Source organism: Phacochoerus africanus, chromosome 14 (genome assembly GCF_016906955.1).
Source record: "Phacochoerus africanus isolate WHEZ1 chromosome 14, ROS_Pafr_v1, whole genome shotgun sequence".
NCBI classification, from domain to species: Eukaryota; Metazoa; Chordata; class Mammalia; order Artiodactyla; family Suidae; genus Phacochoerus; species Phacochoerus africanus.
This window is the reverse complement of record NC_062557.1, coordinates 47,218,645-47,238,859: the sequence shown is the minus strand read 5'-3', so window position 1 is coordinate 47,238,859 and position 20,215 is coordinate 47,218,645. Positions and strand designations below refer to the sequence as shown.

Genomic DNA, 20,215 nt, shown 5'->3' with positions numbered 1-20,215 from the left:
TCATAAGTGACTAGATACAGTTCCTAGTGCTATATATAGCAGGATCTCTGTGCTTATCCATTCTAAAGGCAGTTGTTTGCATCTCTTAACCCCAAATTCCCAGTCCATCCCAGTTCCTTCTACTTCCCCTTGGCAACCACAAGTCTGTTCTCCACGTCCATGATTTTCTTTTCTGTGGAAAGGTTCATTTGTGCCGTATATTAGATTCCAGATAGAAGTGATATCATATGGTGTTTGTCTTTCTCTTTCTGACCTACTTCATTTAGTATGAGAGCCTTTAGTTCTATCCTTGTTGCTGTAAATGGCATTATTTTGTTCTTTTTTATAGCTGAGTAGTATTCCATTGTATACACCACATCTTTTTTTTTTAAGGTTATCCTCTAACATACTATTTTATTTTATTTTATTTTGGCTTTTTGCCTTTTCTAGGGCCGCTCCTGTGGCATATGGAGGTTCCCAGACTAGGGGTCTAATCGGAGCTGCAGCCACCGGACTACACCAGAGCCACAGCAACGTGGGATCCGAGCAGTGTCTGCAACCTACAGCACAGCAACGCTGGATCCCCAACCCACTGAGCAAGACCAGGGATTGAATCCGCAACCTCATGGTTCCTAGTTGGATTTGTTAACCACTGCGCCACGACGGGAACTCCTACACCACATCTTCTTAATCCAGTCATCTGTTGATGGACATTTAGGTTGTTTCTATGTCTTGGCTATTGTGAATAGTGCTGCAGTGAACATGCAGGTGCTTGTGTCCTTTTCAAGGAAAGTTTTATCTGGATATATGCCCAAGAGTGGGATTGCTGGGTTATATGGTAGTTTTATGTATAGTTTTCTAAGGTGCCTCCATGCTGTTTTCTATAGTGGTTGTACCAATTTATATTGCCACCAACAGTGCAGGAGGGTCTCTTAATTTTTTTAATGCAGTGAAATACACCAGTTCTTCACGTTCAGTTCCTTGTTTTAATGAATGTTTTCAGTTGTGAAACCACAGTAAAACAGTTCTGTTACCCTTCAGATTTTCCTTATACTCCTTTGCACACAAGCCCCTCATTTCACTTCGGTACCTTGGTATCTACTTACTTGCTTTCTGTCTTTATAGTTTTACATTTTTTGTAACTTGATAACTTTTTTAGTCTTTTTTTCTTTTGGCTTCCTTCCTTCCTCCCTCCCTTCTTTCTTTCCTTCCTTTCTTTCCTCCTTCCTCACCCACAGCATGTGGAAGTACCTGGGACAGGGGTTGAACCTGAGCCACAGCAGCACCCTGAGGCATAGCAGTGACAAATGCCAGATCCTTAACCCACTGAGCCCCCAAAAACTCCCTGGCTTTTACCTTTTAAAAAAACATTTCTTGGGAGTTCCCGTCGTGGTGCAGTGGTTAACGAATCCGACTAGGAATCATGAGGTTTCAGGTTCGATCCCTGGCCTTGCTCAGTGGGTTAAGGATTCGTCATTGCCCTGAGCTGTGGTGTAGGTTGCAGATGCGGCTCGGATCCCACGTTGCTGTGGCTCTGGCGTGGGCCGGTGGCTACAGCTCCGATTCGACCCCTAGCCTGGGAACCTCCATATGCCGCAGGAGCGCCCCAAGAAATGGCAGAAAGACCAAAAAAAAAAAAAATTTTCCTGGAGTTCCTGTCGTGGCACAGCAGAAACTAATCTGACTAGTAACCATGAGGTTGCAGTTTCGATCCCTGGCCTCATTCATTTGGTTAAGGATCTGGTGCTGTGGTGTAGTTTGCAGATGTGGCTCAGATCCATGCGTTGCTGTGTCTGTGATGTAGGCCGGCAGCTGTAGCTCTGATTGGACTCCTAACCTGGGAACTTCCACATGCCGCTGGTATGGCCCTAAAAAGCGCAAAAACAAAAAAACAAAAAAAATCCCAAAAACATTTCCCGTGTAGGTTATTACAGAGTATTGAATAGATTTCCCTTGTTACCTATTTTATATATAGTAGTGTGTATATGTTAATCTCAAACTCCTAATTTATCCCCCCCCACTACATTTCCCTTTTGGTAACCATAATCTTTTTTTTAAGTCTTTTCGTTTTGTAAATAAGTTATTTTGGGAGTTCCTTGGTGGCCTAGGGGGTTGAGAAACAGGGCTCAGGTGGGTCACTGCCTTGGCTTGGTTTTGATCCCAGATATGAGAACTTCCCTGTGCTGGGGTGTGGCCAGAGAAAGTTCATTTGTCTCATTTTAAAGATTAGATTCTAGGTGTTCCCATGTGGCACAATGGAAATGAATCCAACTGGTATCCATGAGGATTCTGGTTCAATCCCTGGCTTCAGTCATTGGGTCGGGAATCCAGCGTTGCTTTTTCTGTGGTGTAGGCCAGCAGCTATAGCTCCCATTTGACCCCTAGCCTGGGAACCTCCATGTGCTGTGGGTTCATCCCTAAAAAGCAAAAAAAAAAAAAAGATTCCATATATATATGATGTTTGTCTTTCTGTGACTTCACTTAATCTCAAGGTCCGTCAGTCTGGCTTTATTCATTCAGTATGATTTTTGAAATTCATCCATATTGTTGATCGGATTAGTAGCTCTTTTTTTTTTTTTTTTTTTACTCTTGAGTAGTATTCCATTGTAAGGAAGTACTTTGGGATTGTTTACACCTTTTGGCTATTATGAGTAACGTTGCTGTGAACATTTGTGTAAAAGTCTTTGGGAAGATATATTTTGTTTTCTGTTGGTAATACCTAGGAGTGGGCTTGCTGAGTCTTACGTTGTTTAACTCTATAAGAAACTATTGAACTGTTGAGATCATGTTGTTTTAGGAGTTCCCTGGTGACTCAGTGGCTTAAGGATCTGGTGTCACATTTCTGTGCTCGGGTCATTGCTGTTCCCTGGGCTTGATCACTGGCCCGGGAACTAATACATGCTGTGAGTAACATCGCAAAAAGATCATACCATCTTAATATTTCCATTAATTTCCTGATACTCCTGAAAGGATGATTTTTGGAAACAGATCATTTGCTGGGATTACACATAGTTTTAGTTTGTCATTAAGCAGTATTTCATAAAGTCACTATTTACAGCAAACCTTAAGTTATGCTTATACTTGGAATGTTAATGTATGCTAAGAGTCCTTGCTTATACTTGGAATGTTAATGTATGCTAAGAGTCCTTGTTAAAATGCAGACCCTTGTGCTTTTTGGGTTTTTTTTTTTTGCCTTTTCTAGGGCCGTTCTCGTGGCATATGGAGGTTCCCAGGCTAGGGATCCAATTGGGGCAGCAGCCGCTGGTCTATGCCAGAGCCACAGCAACATGACATCCGAGCCAAGTCTGCAACCTACACCACAGTTCACGGCAACACCGGATCCTTAACCCACTGAGCAAGGCCAGGGATTGAACCTGAAACCTCACGGTTCCTAGTCAGATTCATTAACCACTCTGCCACGATGGGAACTCCAGACCCTTGTCTCTTATCACCAAAGACTTTGACTGTAAAATTGGAGAGCCACATGGCATTGTCTTCTAAAAGTGTGTTTTTCATTAATACTTTATTAATATTTTTTATTTATTCAGTTAGTGCTCATTGAGCTATTTTTGGTTATGGTGCAACTTAATTTTTCTTGTATTTGGGGTCTCTCAAGGTGTATCTGGGCCCCTTTGTTTGGCTCGCCACCTAGTGGTAACAAGTAAGAACCATCCAGAGTTTTTCTGATGCATGAACTCATAGGTGGACAGTGCCCTTCTAAAGGAGAAAGGATTAGAAATGACCAAAGATAAGTTTGGTTTGTGACTAACCAAATGCTCAGTATATGTTTGCTATATGAATGAATTCCCCTTCCTCCCCTGTTTTTTTTTGTTTTGTTGTTTTTTTTTTTTGAAATTTAGTTTATTTGTATTTGCTTGGGAAATAATTTTTTTTTTGTTTTGTTTTTGTCTTTTTGCTATTTCTTGGGCTGCTCCCGCGGCATATGGAGGTTCCCAGGCTAGGGGTCGAATTGGAGCTGTAGCCACCGGCCTACGCCAGAGCCACAGCAACGCGGGATCCGAGCCGCGTCTGCAACCTACACCACAGCTCACGGCAACGCCGGTCATTAACCCACTGAGCAAGGGCAGGGACCGAACCCGAAACCTCATGGTTCCTAGTCGGATTCGTTAACCACTGCACCACGACGGGAACTCCTGCTTGGGAAATTTTTTTTTTGTCTTTTTTTTGGCTATTTCTTTGGGCCGCCCCCGTGGCATATGGAGGTTCCCAGGCTAGGGGTCGAATTGGAGCTGTAGCCACTGGCCTACACCAGAGCCACAGCAACGCAGGATCCAAGCCGCGTCTGCGACCTACACCACAGCTCACGGCAACGCCGGATCGTTAACCCACTGAGCAAGGGCAGGGACTGAACCCGCAACCTCATGGTTTCTAGTCGGATTCGTTAACCACTGCGCTACGACGGGAACTCCGGGAAATAATTTTTTGATTCTACTGAGCCACTAGGGAACTCCTGAGACAGTGTCTTGCATTTAAGAGCCTGTAAATTTAAAATTTTTGTTTTAAACTGCCAGCTGAGTTATGTTTATTGGGAAATAGGTAGACATGTGTTCCTGGTTCTCTTTATGAGAGAGATGACTCCCAAGACAAATTATACTTGTTACTGTATGAAGACATTTTGATCCCATACAACTTATATTCTAAATCCCCTTGTTCTGGGCTCTTAATTTACCTAGTCTTTTACACATTTAGTGGGTTTAGTGGGTTTTTTTGGGGGGAGGGGGCACCTTCTTGCATGTGGAATTTCCCAGGCCAGGAATTGAACCCTTGCCACAGCAGTGACTTAGGCTGCTGTGGTGGCAGTGCTGGGTTCTTAGTCTGCTGCACCACAAGGGAACTCCTATTCAAACTCTTTTGATCATTATTTAAAATTTTTTTTTGTTAAGAAATTTCTCTTTTAGGGAGTTCCCATCTTGACTCAGCAGTTATGAACCTGAGTGGTATCCATGAGGATATGTGTTTGATGCCTGGCCTCCATCAGTGAGTTAAGTAAGGACCCAGGGTTGCTGTGGCTGTGGCATAGGCCAGCAGTTGCAGCTCTGATACAACTACTAGCCTGGGAACTCCCATATAGTGTGCTTGTGCGCCCCCCCCCCCCCCCCCGAAATGTCTTATATACCACAGGCGTGGCAATAAAAATTTTTTTTCTTTTATTTCACATTAGCTTAACTGATTAAAGACCTAATGTGATGGGGGTGTTTTAATAAAACAATTTATAAGGTCTGATTTTACTTTCCCTTATAGAAATGGTGGAATCAATGAAGAAAGTAGCAGGGATGGACGTGGAGTTGACAGTTGAAGAAAGAAACCTCCTATCTGTTGCATATAAAAATGTGATTGGAGCTAGAAGAGCTTCCTGGAGAATAATCAGCAGCATTGAACAGAAAGAAGAAAACAAGGGAGGAGAAGACAAACTAAAAATGATTCGGGAATATCGGCAAATGGTGAGATTGTTGTATCCTAGGCAACATTGAAGAATGATATCTTGCTGTTGAACTATTTAGATCACAGCCTAGTACAGCCATTGTTTACCTGTGTAATATACTTTTTACATTAATGGATTTATATCTTCTACTCACATGAATTAAGAATTACAGGCTGTACAGTATTTTAAGACAGGAGAAGAACTTTATTCCCTTGGAAGCTGCAGAGAGTAGTGTTCAACTTTGAGCACCACTCAAGTAGAGAAATAATTTAATCTTCTGTTTATACTTAACTACAAAATACTTCATTGAGTGACATGAAATTATTCTTTAGGACAGTTTAACAAATACGTACTACACAATTTTCTAGGTGGTAATAGGTGCAAAATGTGACGGATATAGTTAATAACCTCATGGAAGATCAGTCTTTTTTTTCTCTTTTTGGTCTTTTAGGGCTGTACTTGCGGCATATGGAAGTTCCCAGGCTAGGGATCACATTGGAGCTGCAGCTGCCTTCGCCACAGCCACAGCATCACCAGATCTGAGGTGTGTCTGCAACCTACACCACAGCTCGAGGCAATGCCAGATCCTTAACCCACAGAGCAAGGCCAGGGATGGAATCCTGTCTGTAAGAATACTATTTGGGTTTATTACTGCTGAGCTACAACTGGAACTCCTACTCATTTTTCTTTTTAACTTTTATTGAATTATAGTTAATTTACAATGTTGTGATAATTCTGCACAGTGAAGTGATTCACTTCTACATATACACGTAGCCATTTTTTTTCCCAGATTCTTTTCCCATGTAGGTTATTACAGAATATTGGGTAGAATTCCCTGTGCTCTACATCAGGTCTCTGTTGACCATCCATTCCATATTCAGTAGTGTGCATGTGCCTAGTCATTGGTTGTTTTTTTTTTTTCCTTTTTTTGGCAGCCCTGTAGCATATGGAGTTCCCAGGCCCAGGATCAGATCTGAGCCAAATTTGCAACTTAGGCTGCACCTGTGGCAAAGCCAGATCCTTGGACCTCCTGTGCCAGGCTGGGGTTGAACCTGTGTCGTCCTGTTGCTACAGAGACGCCACTGATCTGTTGCGTGCAGCAGGAACTCCATCATTGTTTTAATAGAGTAGAAAATATCCCATGGCATTGGGCATTTCATAAAGTTGTTTCATATATATGTGATGTTTTTCTTATTGTGGGTTTTGGTTACAAAAGTTTGATTTACTGTAGTGGTTCTTAACCAGAGGTTGATTTTGCTCCTTGGAGAACATTTGGCAATGTCTAGAGACGTTTTTGGTTTTCACAGCTCGAGGGTGCCACTGGTATTTATTGCATAGAGGCAGGGATACTGCTAAGCATCCCATTATGCATAGAATAGCACCCCCCCCCCAACAAAGATGTATGTAGCCCAAAGTGTCACTAGTGCTGCTACTGAGAAACTGATTTTAGTGGAGCAGAGAGACATATAATCACACTCATTTAAGAGTACAGTGAGGGAAATGACAGAAGCAGTCACAAAGCATAGGGAGAGATATTACACTCTATGTAATTGTGCAAGTTAATTTAATCTTTAAATGATCTTGTAAAGGATAGGTTACTATTCCACTTTATAGATGGGAAAAACCAAGGTTGTTCTGAGTGATTAAGTAACATACCTGGTGCCACATAGAAGGTGGTGAGCTGGTACTAGTGTGACCATTACCTTCAAATACATTGGAACAAACATAGGGATCGTCAGTAGACAAGTTTGATGTCTCAGGGATGAGGAAATGAGAAAGTTTAATGTGCTGAAAAGAGAAGTCTGTGTGCTAGATTATAGGATTTGGGGTAAGTAGGAAAGGAAGCAGGAAGCAAAAAGAGAGACTGATAAATTGGGAGAAGATGAGAGTCAAGAGACCGGATGTCCTGATGTGCCTTTAAGTAGGAATAATAGTAAGAAAGGAACTAGAAAAGGAAGTTGTAATCCAGTAGTAAAATACTGGAATTTAAGAATTCCAGGATAGGAGTTCCTGCTGTGGCTTAGTGGGTTAAGAACCTGACTAGTATCCATGAATGTGCGTGTTCGATCCCTGGCCTCGCTCAGTGGGTTAAGGATCTGGCATTGCCACAAGCTGTGGCTCAGATCTGGAGTTGCTGTGGCTGTGGTGTAGGCTAGCAGCCGCAGCTCGGATTTGATCCCTCGTCTGGGAACTTCCATATGCCGAGGGTGTGGCCCTAAAATAAAAAAAAAGAATGATAATTTGTATAATTTCGTATTTAAAGTTTTTGACTTTTTTTTTTAGGTTGAGACTGAGCTAAAATTAATCTGTTGTGACATTCTGGATGTACTGGACAAACACCTCATTCCAGCAGCTAACACTGGCGAGTCCAAGGTTTTCTATTATAAAATGTAGGTTCTATACTAGATGGGAAAATGTCAGATTAAATGTTGGCCCTTTTAGAATCACTTTTTCTTTTAGGTTTTCAGCATTTTATTTAATGTTGAAAGGGTAGTTAACAGGGGAGGACTGAATCTCAAAACTTACATTAATTTTTGAACACACATTTGCAAATTTACTGCTAAGAAGAATCAGTATTATTGCATTTAAGACGGTCAGACTGTTACTGTAAAAATGTCCTAGGTTTTGCTTTTCCTATTTATTACTTTCATTGGCTTGTGTAGGGCTGCCCCCCTAGCTACAAGTAATGCAAAGTTTTTTTTCATGATTAATAAACTACTGTGTCAGTCTTTAGAACCATTTTTCTGTTTTAATTCAGGTCTGTCAAGTGGTTAAATTTGATTTTTTTTTTTGAGCCCTTTTGGTTAATTTTCTCTAGGATTTTTCTTAACATTTGGCAGTGTGAAATCTGAGGAAAACTGAAGAGATGAGGCAGTCATTCCTGAAAGAGACTTTTTGAAATTTCTGAACTATATGTGTTAATTGTTATGCATTTTTTTACATATTTGATTTTATGTACTACAGAAAAATTTGAGGAATTTATTTTAAAAGTATTATTCCTAATTCTGTTGTTTTTTTGTTTGTTTTTGTTTTGTTTTAGGAAAGGGGACTACCACAGGTATCTGGCTGAATTTGCCACAGGAAACGACAGGAAAGAGGCTGCAGAGAACAGCCTAGTGGCTTATAAAGCTGCTAGTGATATTGCAATGACAGAACTTCCACCAACACATCCTATTCGCTTAGGTCTTGCCCTCAACTTTTCAGTATTCTACTATGAAATTCTTAATTCCCCTGACCGTGCCTGCAGGTAAGTCATGAAAGAGAACAAAAGCTCTCAACTGTGAATGTGAAAAAGGTTACAAGGGAGAATAGCTACTTGTTTTTCTGTCTTGTTCCCTGGGACTGCTTTTGTCCCCTTGGCCATGTAATAAGAATTATTTTGGGAGATCCTGTCATGGCTCAGTGGTTAAAGAATCTGGCATCCATGATGATGCAGATTTGATCCCTGGCCTCACTCAGTGGATTAAGGATCTGGTATTGCTGTGAGCTGCGGTGTAGGTCGAAGACATGGCTTGGATCCCGAATTGCTGTGGCTGTGGTGTAGGCCCAGCAGCTACAGCTCTGATTCGACCCCTACCCTGGGAACCTCCATATGCTGAGGGTACGGCCCTAAAAAAGCAAAAAACAAAAAGAATTATTTTGGCTCTTAATGAAACTGTTTTGGATGATATATAGACTGACATTTCAGTTCACTAGGATAGCAGGATAATTATGTTGATGGGGAAAAATTTGATTGGTAGAAATTTTCACAGTACTTCATTTTTATGTATTAACTTTCAAAGCCTTTCTACCATGTTTTTAATATATTACACTCTTAGTGTACATCTCATTTTGTATTTTGCATCCTGTTACTTCCATCAGTATGTGAATATTCCCTCATTTATACTTCAGATTGTGCCCCCCCCTTTTTTTGTCTTTTCTAGGGCTGCACCTGTGGCACACGGAGGTTCCCAGGCTAGGGGTCTAATTGGAGCTGTAGCTGCCGGCCTATGCCAGGGCCACAGCAAAGGATTGGAGGTGTGTCCTCGACCTGCACCACTGCTCACGGCAACGCCGGGTCCTTAACACACTAAGTGAGGCCAGGGATCAAACCCCTGACCTCATGGTTCCCAGTCGTATTCATTAACCACTCAGCCATGACGGGAATGCCAAGATTGTTCCCAGTTGTTGATACTGACATAAATTTGAGGAATATCTTTTTTTTTAATTAATTTTTTTAATCATTTATATATATATTTCTGTACAGCATAGTGACCCAGTTATACTTACATGTGTACATTCTTTTTTCTCATATTACGTGTTCCATCGTTAAGTGACTAGACAGAGTTCCCAGTGGGAATATCTTTATCTACATAGCTTTTTACTTATTAAATATATATAACGTTTATTATTCTAACGATTTTTTTCATTTTTTGAAGTATAATTGACTTAAAAGGCTGTGATAATTGTTTTAACCATTTAATTTTTATTAAAAAATTTTTTTTCTTTTTTTTTCTTTTTGCCATTTCTTGGACTGCTCCCATGACATATGGAGGTTCCCAGGCTAGGGGTCTAATCGGAGCTGTAGCCACCAGCCTACGCCAGAGCCACAGCAATGCGGGATCTGAGCTGCATCTGCAACCTACACCACAGATCATGGCAACGCCGGATCTTTAACCCACTGGGCAAGGCCAGGGACCGAATTCACAACCTCATGGTTCCTAGTCAGATTCGTTAACCACTGCGCCACCACGGGAACTCCTGAACTGCAATTTTAAAATGGTTAAAATAGGAGTTCCCATCGTGGCGCAGTGGTTAACGAATCCGACTAGGAACCATGAGTTTGTGGGTTCGATCCCTGCCCTTGCTCAGTGGGTTAAGGATCTGGCGTTGCCGTGAGCTGTGGTGTGGGTCCCAAACTCGGCTTGGATCCTGCGCTGCTGTGGCTCTGGCGTAGGCCGGCGGCTATAGCTGTGATTCGACCCCTAACCTGGGAACCTCCATATGCCGCGGGAGCAGCCCAAGAAATGGCAAAAAGACAAACAAACAAAAAAAAATTTTTTTTGCAGTTCAGTGGCATTAAGTACACTCACAATATTGTGTAACTGTCATAATTATTTTTAAAACTTCCATCACTTGAAACAAAATAACCACTAAACAGTAGTTCCATATTCCCCTCTGCCCCAATTCCTGGTAATCTCTACTTTGTTTTACTGAATTTATTATTTATTATTTGAGGTGCACCTGTGGCATATGGAAGTTCCTGGGTTAGGGGTCAATTTGGAGCTGCAGCTGCTCTTACAGCACAGCAACTTGGGATCCAAGCTATGTCTGTGACCTTACACCATAGCTCATGGCAACACAAGATCCTTAACCTACAAAGTGAGGCCAGGGATGGAACGCACATCCTCATGGATACTAGTTGGGTTCATAACCCACTGAGGCACAGTAAAAACTCCATGAATTTATCTATTTTAGATATCTCATGTAATAGGAATAACAGTCTTTGTAGTAGCTTCAGTATTCTTGAGCATGTAAGAATCATATATTCCATGGAAAAAGAGATTTTCCTGATGTAAATTGGATTCATTTGAATGCAAATCAGTATTAATTCTTCATCTGAAAACATTTTTTTTCTTCTTTTTAGGGCTGTACCTGTGGCATATGGAGGTTCCCAGGCGAGGGGTCAAATCAGAACTTTAACTACCAGCCTGTGCCACAGCCACAGCAACTCCAGATCAGAACTGCCTCTGTGACCTATACCACAGCTCATAGCAATGCTGGGTCCTTGACTCATTGAGTGAGGCCAGGGATTGAACCCGAGACCTTGAATACTAGTCACGACGGGAATGCCTAAAAACAGTCTAAGTGACTCGTCTAGTTTGTTCAAACAGGTTATGTATCTTGACTAAAGAAGCTATATAGCTCTTTAGCTGATAATTCCTTCCTTCGTCCCTCCCTCTCTTCCTCCCTCCCTCCCTTCCTCCCTTCCCTTATTGGCCGCACCCACAGCATGTGGAAGTTCCTGGGCCAGGGCTCAAATCCAGGCCACAACTGTGACCTACTGCTACAGCTGGGCTATAGCAGGTAGTGTTGATTGACTCATACCATTCTTTAGTCCCACGTGTAGCTTCAGCTTGTCTTTTCCATGCTTTTGCTTTTATCTGAAGAGTGCCATTTATGCTTTTTTCCTACCCATTAGGATTAGTTCAAGTATGAACATCCCCCTTTGTTCTTCTTGGGCCCCTGAAGTACTTCATCATGTATTTATTTATTTAAAAATCTCAAATCACTTTTTTTTTTTCCTGAGCCGTGGAGTTCCCAGGGATTGAACCTGAGCTGTAGCTATATGTATGGAAAAGTGATGAATCCTCACCACTAGACCACCAGGGAAACTCCCATCCTTCTTCTGTCAGAGTTATTTATGTTATCACTCCTTGTATTATTAGATTTCTTTTAAATTTTTTTTAATTGAAGTATAGTTGACTTAGTGTTAATTTTTGCTGTGCAGTAAAATGACTGAGTTATACACATATTTAGGTTCTTTGAGAGAACTCCCGTAAATGGCTTTACAATCACATTTTCATTGGTTCTGTATTACTTTTTTCTTTCTTGCTCCAACTAATATTAAATTCTATTGAACTAAATTGTGAGATACCATCCAAGAATTTTTTTGTGTTAAAAATTTATTAAATAGCAAACTATTGCCTTTGGAATGGATTAGCAATGAGATCCTGCTGTGTAGCGCTGGGTACTATGTATAGTCACTTTATTTTATTTTATTTTATTTTTTTACCTTTTCTAGGGCTGCTCCCGCGGCATATGGAGGTTCCCAGGCTAGCGGTCTAATTGGAGCTGTAGCTGCCGTCCTACGCCAGAGCCATAGCAATGCGGGATCCGAGCCGCGTCTGCAACCTACACCACAGCTCATGGCAACGCCGCATCCTTAACCCACTGAGCGAGGCCAGGGACTGAACCTGAAACCTCATGGTTCCTAGTCGGATTCCTTAACATTGAGCAACGACAGGAACTCCTGTATAGTCACTTATGATGAAGCTTGATAATGTGAGAAAATAGAATGTGTACATGTACGTGTAGTGTAACTGGGTCACCATGCTGTAGAGTAGAAAAAAAATTGTATTGGAAATAAAAAAATCTTAAAAATAAAAATTAACCATTAAAAAATTATTAAATAAGTAAGCTAGACTAAAACTTGGAAATTCCTTTATTATGCTTATATATTGGTATTGGATTAGGATGGAATTTGGTCTGCTTGTTGAAAGCATAGCAGTAAGTGGACCTGGCAGTTAAAATTGGGAATTGACCACTGGACCAGTAGTTCTTGCGTTTGTTTGTTTGTCTTCCTGCCTTTTCTAGGGCCGCTCCAGTGGCATATGGAAGTGCCCAGGCTAGGGGTCTAATCGGAGCTGTAGCTGCCAGCCTATGCCAGAGCCACAGCAACTCGGGATCTGAGCTCCATCTGCAACCTACACCACAGCTCATGGCAACGCCAGATCCTTAACCCACGGAGTGAGGCCAGGGACCGAACCCGCAACCTCCTGGTTCCTAGTCGGATTCGTTAACCACTGAGCCACAACAGGAACTCCACTAGACCACTAATTCTAAAGTTGCTGAATTATAAAAAATCGAGCAAATTGAAATTAATAAATTTTCACTAGTTACATACTTTATTTCAGTGCCTAAGCCCAAGCTTATAGTGTCACTATTATGTACTATGTAATAACTGAATAAAAGACTGGCATTTAACTTACGTCATTTCTTATTTTGTTTTTGTACTTATTTTTGTAAAACATAAACATTTGTAGGTTGGCAAAAGCAGCTTTTGATGATGCAATTGCAGAACTGGATACGCTGAGTGAAGAAAGCTATAAGGACTCTACACTTATCATGCAGTTGTTACGTGATAATCTGACACTATGGACTTCAGACATGCAGGGTGATGGTAAGGAAACTGAAGTTAAATTTGTTTTACAGTTGTTGAATCTGTTTATTTTTAAGAATTTCTTGGTATTTTTCTACATTAAGCTGTAATTTAAACTGAGACTATCAAGTTTTAATTGCCACCTTTATAGGAAATAAAAAGAATTTTCTATTTTGATCTGTAAGATGATAAAGTAAAAGATCTATTTGGGAAAGGGAATCTTTTGTTAATATTCAAAGATTTAATGTTTTCTCTCTAATAAAATTTATTAAACTTAGCTTACCTGTTCTCTCACACTGTGCTTTGAAAGATAGCGAGGAAGCAGTTCATATTATCTTCAGATTTAATTTTAGGGGTCTAAGGATAATTGTTTTTGATTGTCATGGTCATTGCTTTGGCTGAGTGTTTGTTAATCCTCAGGTTAAAACTAAATGGTATCAATAGATACTTATGAGGCATTTTTTTTCCTGCCAATCTTTTATCTAAAAAAGGAACTAGTTTTCCTCTGTATTCTATACAGCGAATGGAATGTCCTGCCTTTAGGTTCTTATTTTAGAGGTCTGGCCTGGTCCCTTTCTGTTTTCTTCTGTTTCAGTTGTAAATAGTTAATAGAATGTTTTAGAAAATTTAATCTTGTGATGGAGGTAGGTATGGGATGGGTTCTTAACATTTATTCTAGATGTAAAAGGCAAAATTTGTTGCATGTCTTGATTTTAAAGGATATTTTATTCTGCCCATTTCCAAAGACTCCTTTTTTTACCATGATAGATCATTTGGGGGCAAGGGAGAAGGAGATGGACACAAACTAGTGATTCATGATTGTTTACGAGATTGTGGGAGTTTTGTAATTGGTAGTGGTGACATGGGAAGTGGAAACAAAGTTTGTCAAAAGTTTGTTGTCACTTTTACCTGCAGATCCTTTAAGAATGTATTACCCAAACTGAAATTGATGTACTGCTTGAGATGTTAGCTGTAGTTTTAGTTGGTCAAACCAACATATGTACTGTCGTGGAATCATACTTTTTAAAGGTGCCACTGAAAATGAGTGTACAGGCATGTAGGTTGTCAGTGGAAGTACAAAGAGTCAAATTTTAGAGTTATTTTGGGTTAAGATACTGAAGTGAGAATTAGGTGACTCAATTTCTAAATCTCACTAGTTCTGTGAACTATTCAGATATTTGCCTTGGGTTGGCTTGCGATATGTGGTGCATATGACCTATTCGCACACTTTCCAACAAAGCCAGATGGAGCCACAGATTACTTTTTATTCAACACAACACTTTAGGCAACAACTACCACTCTGTGGGACTTAAAACCAATTTAACCATCTCTGAACTAATGACTTAAGGTTCCTTCCAGCTTTATATTCTGTTGTATTCTAACAATAACTACTAAGAAGAATGGCCAAATAGCTGTGGATTCTTCACAGTCACCCTCAGCTCAGAGAAGAGTAATAACTCTCTGCCTATATGAGGTGATAGAAGGAAAGCATGTGGAGAGTTTGGTAAGCTGTATTGACCTAAGTAAGCAACACCCCTTTGACTTCTGGGGCTTTTTTTGAGGGTGAAAATAATATTTACAAAAAAGTGACTTTCATTGAAAATCTGTTTTTTTTAGACATTTGATGCCAGCTCTTATAACTTAAGTTGCTAGATTACAAAAATAAGTAAAAATAAAGTTTATAATTTTCATTATCATTCATAACCAAAAATTGATTTAATTGAAGTAGGCTATAGTATATGCCACTCCATTTTTATACAGAACTAAAGATACTCCTTTTTTTCTTGGTTATTGAGAGCATTGGTTTATAAAATGGATCATTTAAAAATAGGATATCTTGGGAGTTCCCGTTGTGGCGCATCGGAAATTAATCCGACTATCTGTGGTTCGATCCCTGGCCTCACTCAGTGGGTTAAGGATCCGGCGTTGCTGTGAGCTGTGCTTTAGGTTGCAGACGTGGCTCGAATCTGGTGTTGCTGTGGCTCTGGTGTAGGCTGGCAGCTACAGCTCCGATTAGACCCCTAGCTTGGAAACCTCCGTATGTTGTGGTGCGGCCTCAGACCAAAAAAAAAAAGGTATCTTTCTAGTTTCTGTTGTGGCGCAGTGGAAATGAATCTGACTAGTACCATGAGGATGCAGATTCAGTCCCTGGCTTTGTTCAGTAGATTAAGGATCTGGCGTTGCTGTGAGCTGTGGTGTAAGTCACAGGTGCGGCTCAGATCCTGAGCTGCTGTGGCTTTAGTTTAGGCCAGCAGCTGTAGCTCTAATTCAACTCCCAGCCTGGGAACTTGGATATGCCGCCAGGTGTGGGCTTAAGAAAGCAAAAAATAAAAAAATTAAAAAAAGGATATCTTTGAACTTCTTATGTTTTCATAGGAGTGCTCTTTGTACAAAGATATTTTATTACTTTCAGCGTAGATTTCTTTTTAATCCTAAAATGTGAAATTCATTTGCATCAATTCCTTATCTTATTAATCAACCAATTAAATTGAGTTGAAACAGACTAATTTTTATTTGGTTAAAATTTGGAATTAATGACAATGATAGTTTAACAAGAAAAATTCAAGTAGTTTCTTGAGATTTTAGTGAAGTTAACAAGGTGTAGGGAGTTCCCATTGTGGCACAGTGGAAACAAATCCAACTAGTGTCCATGAAGATGCGGGTTTGATCCCTGGCCTTGCTCAGTGGGTTGGGAATCAGGTGTTGCCGTGAGCTGTGGTATAGGTCACAGACATGGCTTGGATCCTGTGTTGTTTTGACTGTGGTGTAGGCCAGGAGCCAAATAACTGCGATTCAACCTCTAGCCTGGGAACTTCCAGATGCCACCAGGTGTGGCCCTAAGAAAGCAAAAAAAAAAAAAAAAAAAAAAAGGTGAATTTACAACTCGTTGTTAGTACTAGGATACTATCTGCCAGTTTTGCTAAAAAGTTTTATTAAATTGGTTTTGTGCTTTAGAATCAATACTGAATATGGAAGAAATTGGGCTACTTGGATTTAGTTGAATGAATTATGTGGTCTTCTCTGTTAATTTACTTAGTATGATTAATGGTGTCTAAAATATCTTAATTGAGGGTTCCTAAAGAAATAAGTGTATTGGTTCAGAAGCTTTTATTTTACCTATATACTTTTTTTTTAAACTGCATAATATGCTAATTCTGTCTAGGTGTGCTGGAACATACTCTTTAAAGGGAGCACCGCTTTTTCTCATCGATTTCAGTCCTTTTCTCTTAACCCATGTCAGAGGACTGTTTAGCTCGAAAGTCCATAGCAAGGAAATGTGTTCTCTCTGCTCCCCCTCAAATCTAGAAATGGTGGGCAAAGAAATACGTATCCAAGGAAACCTTACCTCTCTTAAGAGGGTATTATTTCATCCTCTTAAAAAGGAACAGATTATTTCTAGAGTCAAGTTTACAGGAAGCAGAAAGACCAAAATCTTACTCCCCAAAATCATTAATGTTTTCCTTTGTCCTGCTCTTGGTTTATTTTTCTTGTAATGTTGCTTTCATATGATTGTTCTCCCTCCCTTTCTCCTTACAATATAGATTCCTAAAGGAAAATCCAACTCTTCCTTTCCTAAAAACTCTACTTTGTAAGTCATTATCATGGCACAGTGAATTCTGCTTTTAGTTTTGGTTCTTCACTAATTATGCCTGCATTTCATCATCTTGTCGCTTAAAAAACTGCTTGTTTTACATTCCAGGATGCGAAACCTAAGACATTTATGATCTGCTACCTTGTCTACCTCTGGTTGGATGTGACTTAGCTGACAATATTTTTATGCCAAAGTTACTTGAAACTATTGGCAAATCTAATGGTTGCTTATGAAAAAATTAGTGTGTGCTCTATTGTATGTTAACCATATTTTGGCAGTTTTTTGCTGTTAAAAATGAGAGTGAATGTTCCTATCATTTCCTAAATTTTAATGCATTATTGTTCTTTGAAGCAGGGACATGATTGGGTGGTCCATTTCTTACCTCAGTAAATGGTTATTTTTGTCAGTCTTTGCATGTGTTTTTCTAAATGTGAGTCAAAAATCTTTATGTGCCTTAAGTACCTTTTTAGAGTTAAATAATGGTGTCAAAAATACTATTTTTAATTAATCCTTACTGTCATGGTAGCATTTATCATGTCCAGGTCTTTAAGACTGTTTAAAAGTATTCCTCAGAGTTTTGCTTTATGTATGTAGGCAGCCAGTCTTAGTGTTATTTGTCCATTCTAATTAAGTATTTTAACAAGCAGTATGAATGGATAGGGTGTCTGAACGGTCGTATGATTTTCGGGTTAATTTTTCATTTATTTTGATCAAACTAGTTAACTGTGTAGGAAGTATAAGTGGTTCGTTAAAGCACAAAAGAATGTAACTTTTACCTCTTTATTTTTTGGCAAAAGCCTGCATGCTTCCTTATGATGGCTGACTTAACTTAATGCTTATTAATAGGTAGATGACTCTCCAGTGAGTAGGCTGGCTTTCTATTGCATGTCATAGTGCAATTGAAACTCCTCAGGCTAATCATCATGTTCAAAGGGAAGAGAAAAATGGCATGAGAGAGCTGGTCCAAATGCCCTTCTTTAATAACCTCAGTGGTCTGGTTTACTTTGAGCATGCTCTTCTGCCCTGGAGTGGGAGATCTGGGTGGTGGTTTGGTGTGAGAGGCCAAGATACAAAATGTAAAATACTCATTTACAAAAGCAGAACCCTCCCTCCAAAACTGTAGAACTTCTTTGAAACATTTTGCTGCTCACTCTTTTATTGAAACATTCTAATGTGGAGCTTGTAGATAAATGAGATTGTGCAAAAAAATTATAAAATACTCTTGGTTCTTGAAGAGGTGAGGTTATTGAGAAAGAGTATTTTGACTCAAGATATATGTGAAAGCTTGAAAATCATTTTAATAATATGGTTACTTTGGCTGTCTACTTAAGAGCTTTTTTTAGCATAAATACATTGACTTTTACTATGCATCACTTCTTTTCATACTGTTGATCATTCAGGACCTTGATCCAGCAGCACCTCTTGGCCTAGTCATCTCAGGTGTCAAGGATGGTAGAAGTCCTTTGCCTGTCTTTGTTTAAACTAGTTGTAGCAAATATAAAGAATCTTTATGTTTGGAATGATACCTGTGTTTGTGACTACAACAGCCTAATTTGGTCATTATGAAATAATTGTCATTCTTCTTTGCAGGTGAAGAGCAGAATAAAGAAGCGCTGCAGGATGTGGAAGATGAAAATCAGTGAGACATAAAAGCCAACAAGAGAAACCATCTCTGACCACCCCACACCTTCCCATCCCACCCCTCTTGGAAATTCCCCCATTGTCACTGAGAACCACCAAATCTGACTTTTACATTTGGTCTCAGAATTTAGGTTCCTGCCCTGTTGGTTTTTTTTGTTTTTGTTTTTGTTTTTTTTTTTTTTTTTTTTAAACAGTTTTCAAAAGTTCTTAAAGGCAAGAGTGAATTTCTGTGGATTTTACTGGTCCCAGCTTTTAGGTTCTTTAAGACACTAACAGGACTGTGTAGAGGCTTTTTCAGCATTACTGTATTGTCTCCCGCTAGATGTGGCAAGATCACCACTAGAAATGGAAATTACATTCGAAAGCTGTTAGACTTCTAGATGATGCAAGCATCTAAGAAAAAGGTTAATCACACTATAGAGGTGTATGTGATATCTTTTTTCCTTTTTCTAATTGTTTGAATTTTATATCAATGTTTAAAATTAATTGGGTTTTAGCTTGAGGTGGTTAAAGATTTGATTGTTTAGAGTTTGTTGTAATGGTTTTGCTGTAATAAGTGTTTCAAACTCTGCTGAAAATGTTGCTGAAAAGCATGGTGCTGGTAACAGTTCAAGAATCCGTGGCTGCTCATTCTTGCCTACTTTTATTCTCCCTCTAAAGCAGGTTAGCATTGAAGGTGGTATGGAAAAGCCTGCATGCGTGTTCAATTCTTTGTTTCTTCTCCTTCCCTCTCCCCCGGGCCCTGCCCCTCCCCTCCTTCGCTCGCTCAACCTCTTTTGTTCAGTATGTGTAACTTGAAGCTAATTTGTACTACTGGATATCTGACTGGAGCCACAGATACAGAATCTGTATTGTTCTTACTGAAACACAGCATGGATTAACATTAAACTTAAATAAAACAAACCTAAATTAAAAATGCCAAACATTATTGTGCCTCCATCCATTTCCTTCTAAAATAAAATCTCTATAGTCTAAACACTAGATCATATTGTTTGCCTGAACATGAAAACTCTTTTTCTTCCCTTCCATAAATCACTTGTCTGTTTTCCAAAAAAATGATGTATATTTCAGGGAAAAGATTACTTATATCCTGGTTGTGAAGAACAAGAAGTGTAAGTAGTCCAGGTACCCAGTCTTCTACACCAGGTAGCAGCATGGCTTTTATTTTAAACATTAAAGTGACAGTTGTGTTTATAGTACAAGGTATCATTATGGATTGATTATTTTCTAATGTGAAATCTTTTTGGTTGCACAACCAAAGGCTGAATGTGTCAGAATAATCCTTATTAGGCTGAGGGGAAATCTTCCACCTCCCCTCCCAGGTGAGTGGCGGGAGCAGAGAAGAATAACTAAATTCATGCTCAGTAGTACATAATAGGTATAGTAAAGCAATAGTATAGCGATTCCCTTTACTAGAAACTTTCAATGTAAGTAGTGTCTTCTAGAGATAACTTATATGTGGTTGTGTATAGTTATTTAGTTAATATAGGTCATTTTCTATTAGGCATTGAGATCTATCTTATTGAAATGACTGCCTCACATTGATGTACTCCTGAATTTAAAAAAAAAATGACTGCTCTTGGATATTCCGATTGCTTCCAGTCTTGTGTTAAAAATGATGCTGCAGTAAAGATCCTTG

At 39.6% G+C, this 20,215-nt stretch overlaps 1 protein-coding gene across 2 annotated transcripts in view; it reads left to right on the top strand.

The window, feature by feature from the left end:
• The window catches only part of YWHAE (tyrosine 3-monooxygenase/tryptophan 5-monooxygenase activation protein epsilon), a 44,821-nt gene extending 25,322 nt beyond the window's left edge, over positions 1-19,499 (top strand). The window contains exons 2-7 of one of the 2 annotated variants that reach the window (XM_047757198.1): positions 5,242-5,441; positions 7,706-7,812; positions 8,463-8,669; positions 13,228-13,364; positions 16,886-16,932; positions 18,526-18,589. In XM_047757198.1, the coding sequence (XP_047613154.1) occupies positions 5,242-5,441; positions 7,706-7,812; positions 8,463-8,669; positions 13,228-13,364; positions 16,886-16,893 (659 nt within the window). In that variant the 3' untranslated portion in view covers positions 16,894-16,932; positions 18,526-18,589. Of the gene's footprint in view, positions 1-5,241; positions 5,442-7,705; positions 7,813-8,462; positions 8,670-13,227; positions 13,365-16,885; positions 16,933-18,525 lie in introns of both variants that reach the window. The other variant, XM_047757197.1, reaches the window with a different exon arrangement.
• The last annotated feature ends 716 nt before the right edge of the window (positions 19,500-20,215 follow it).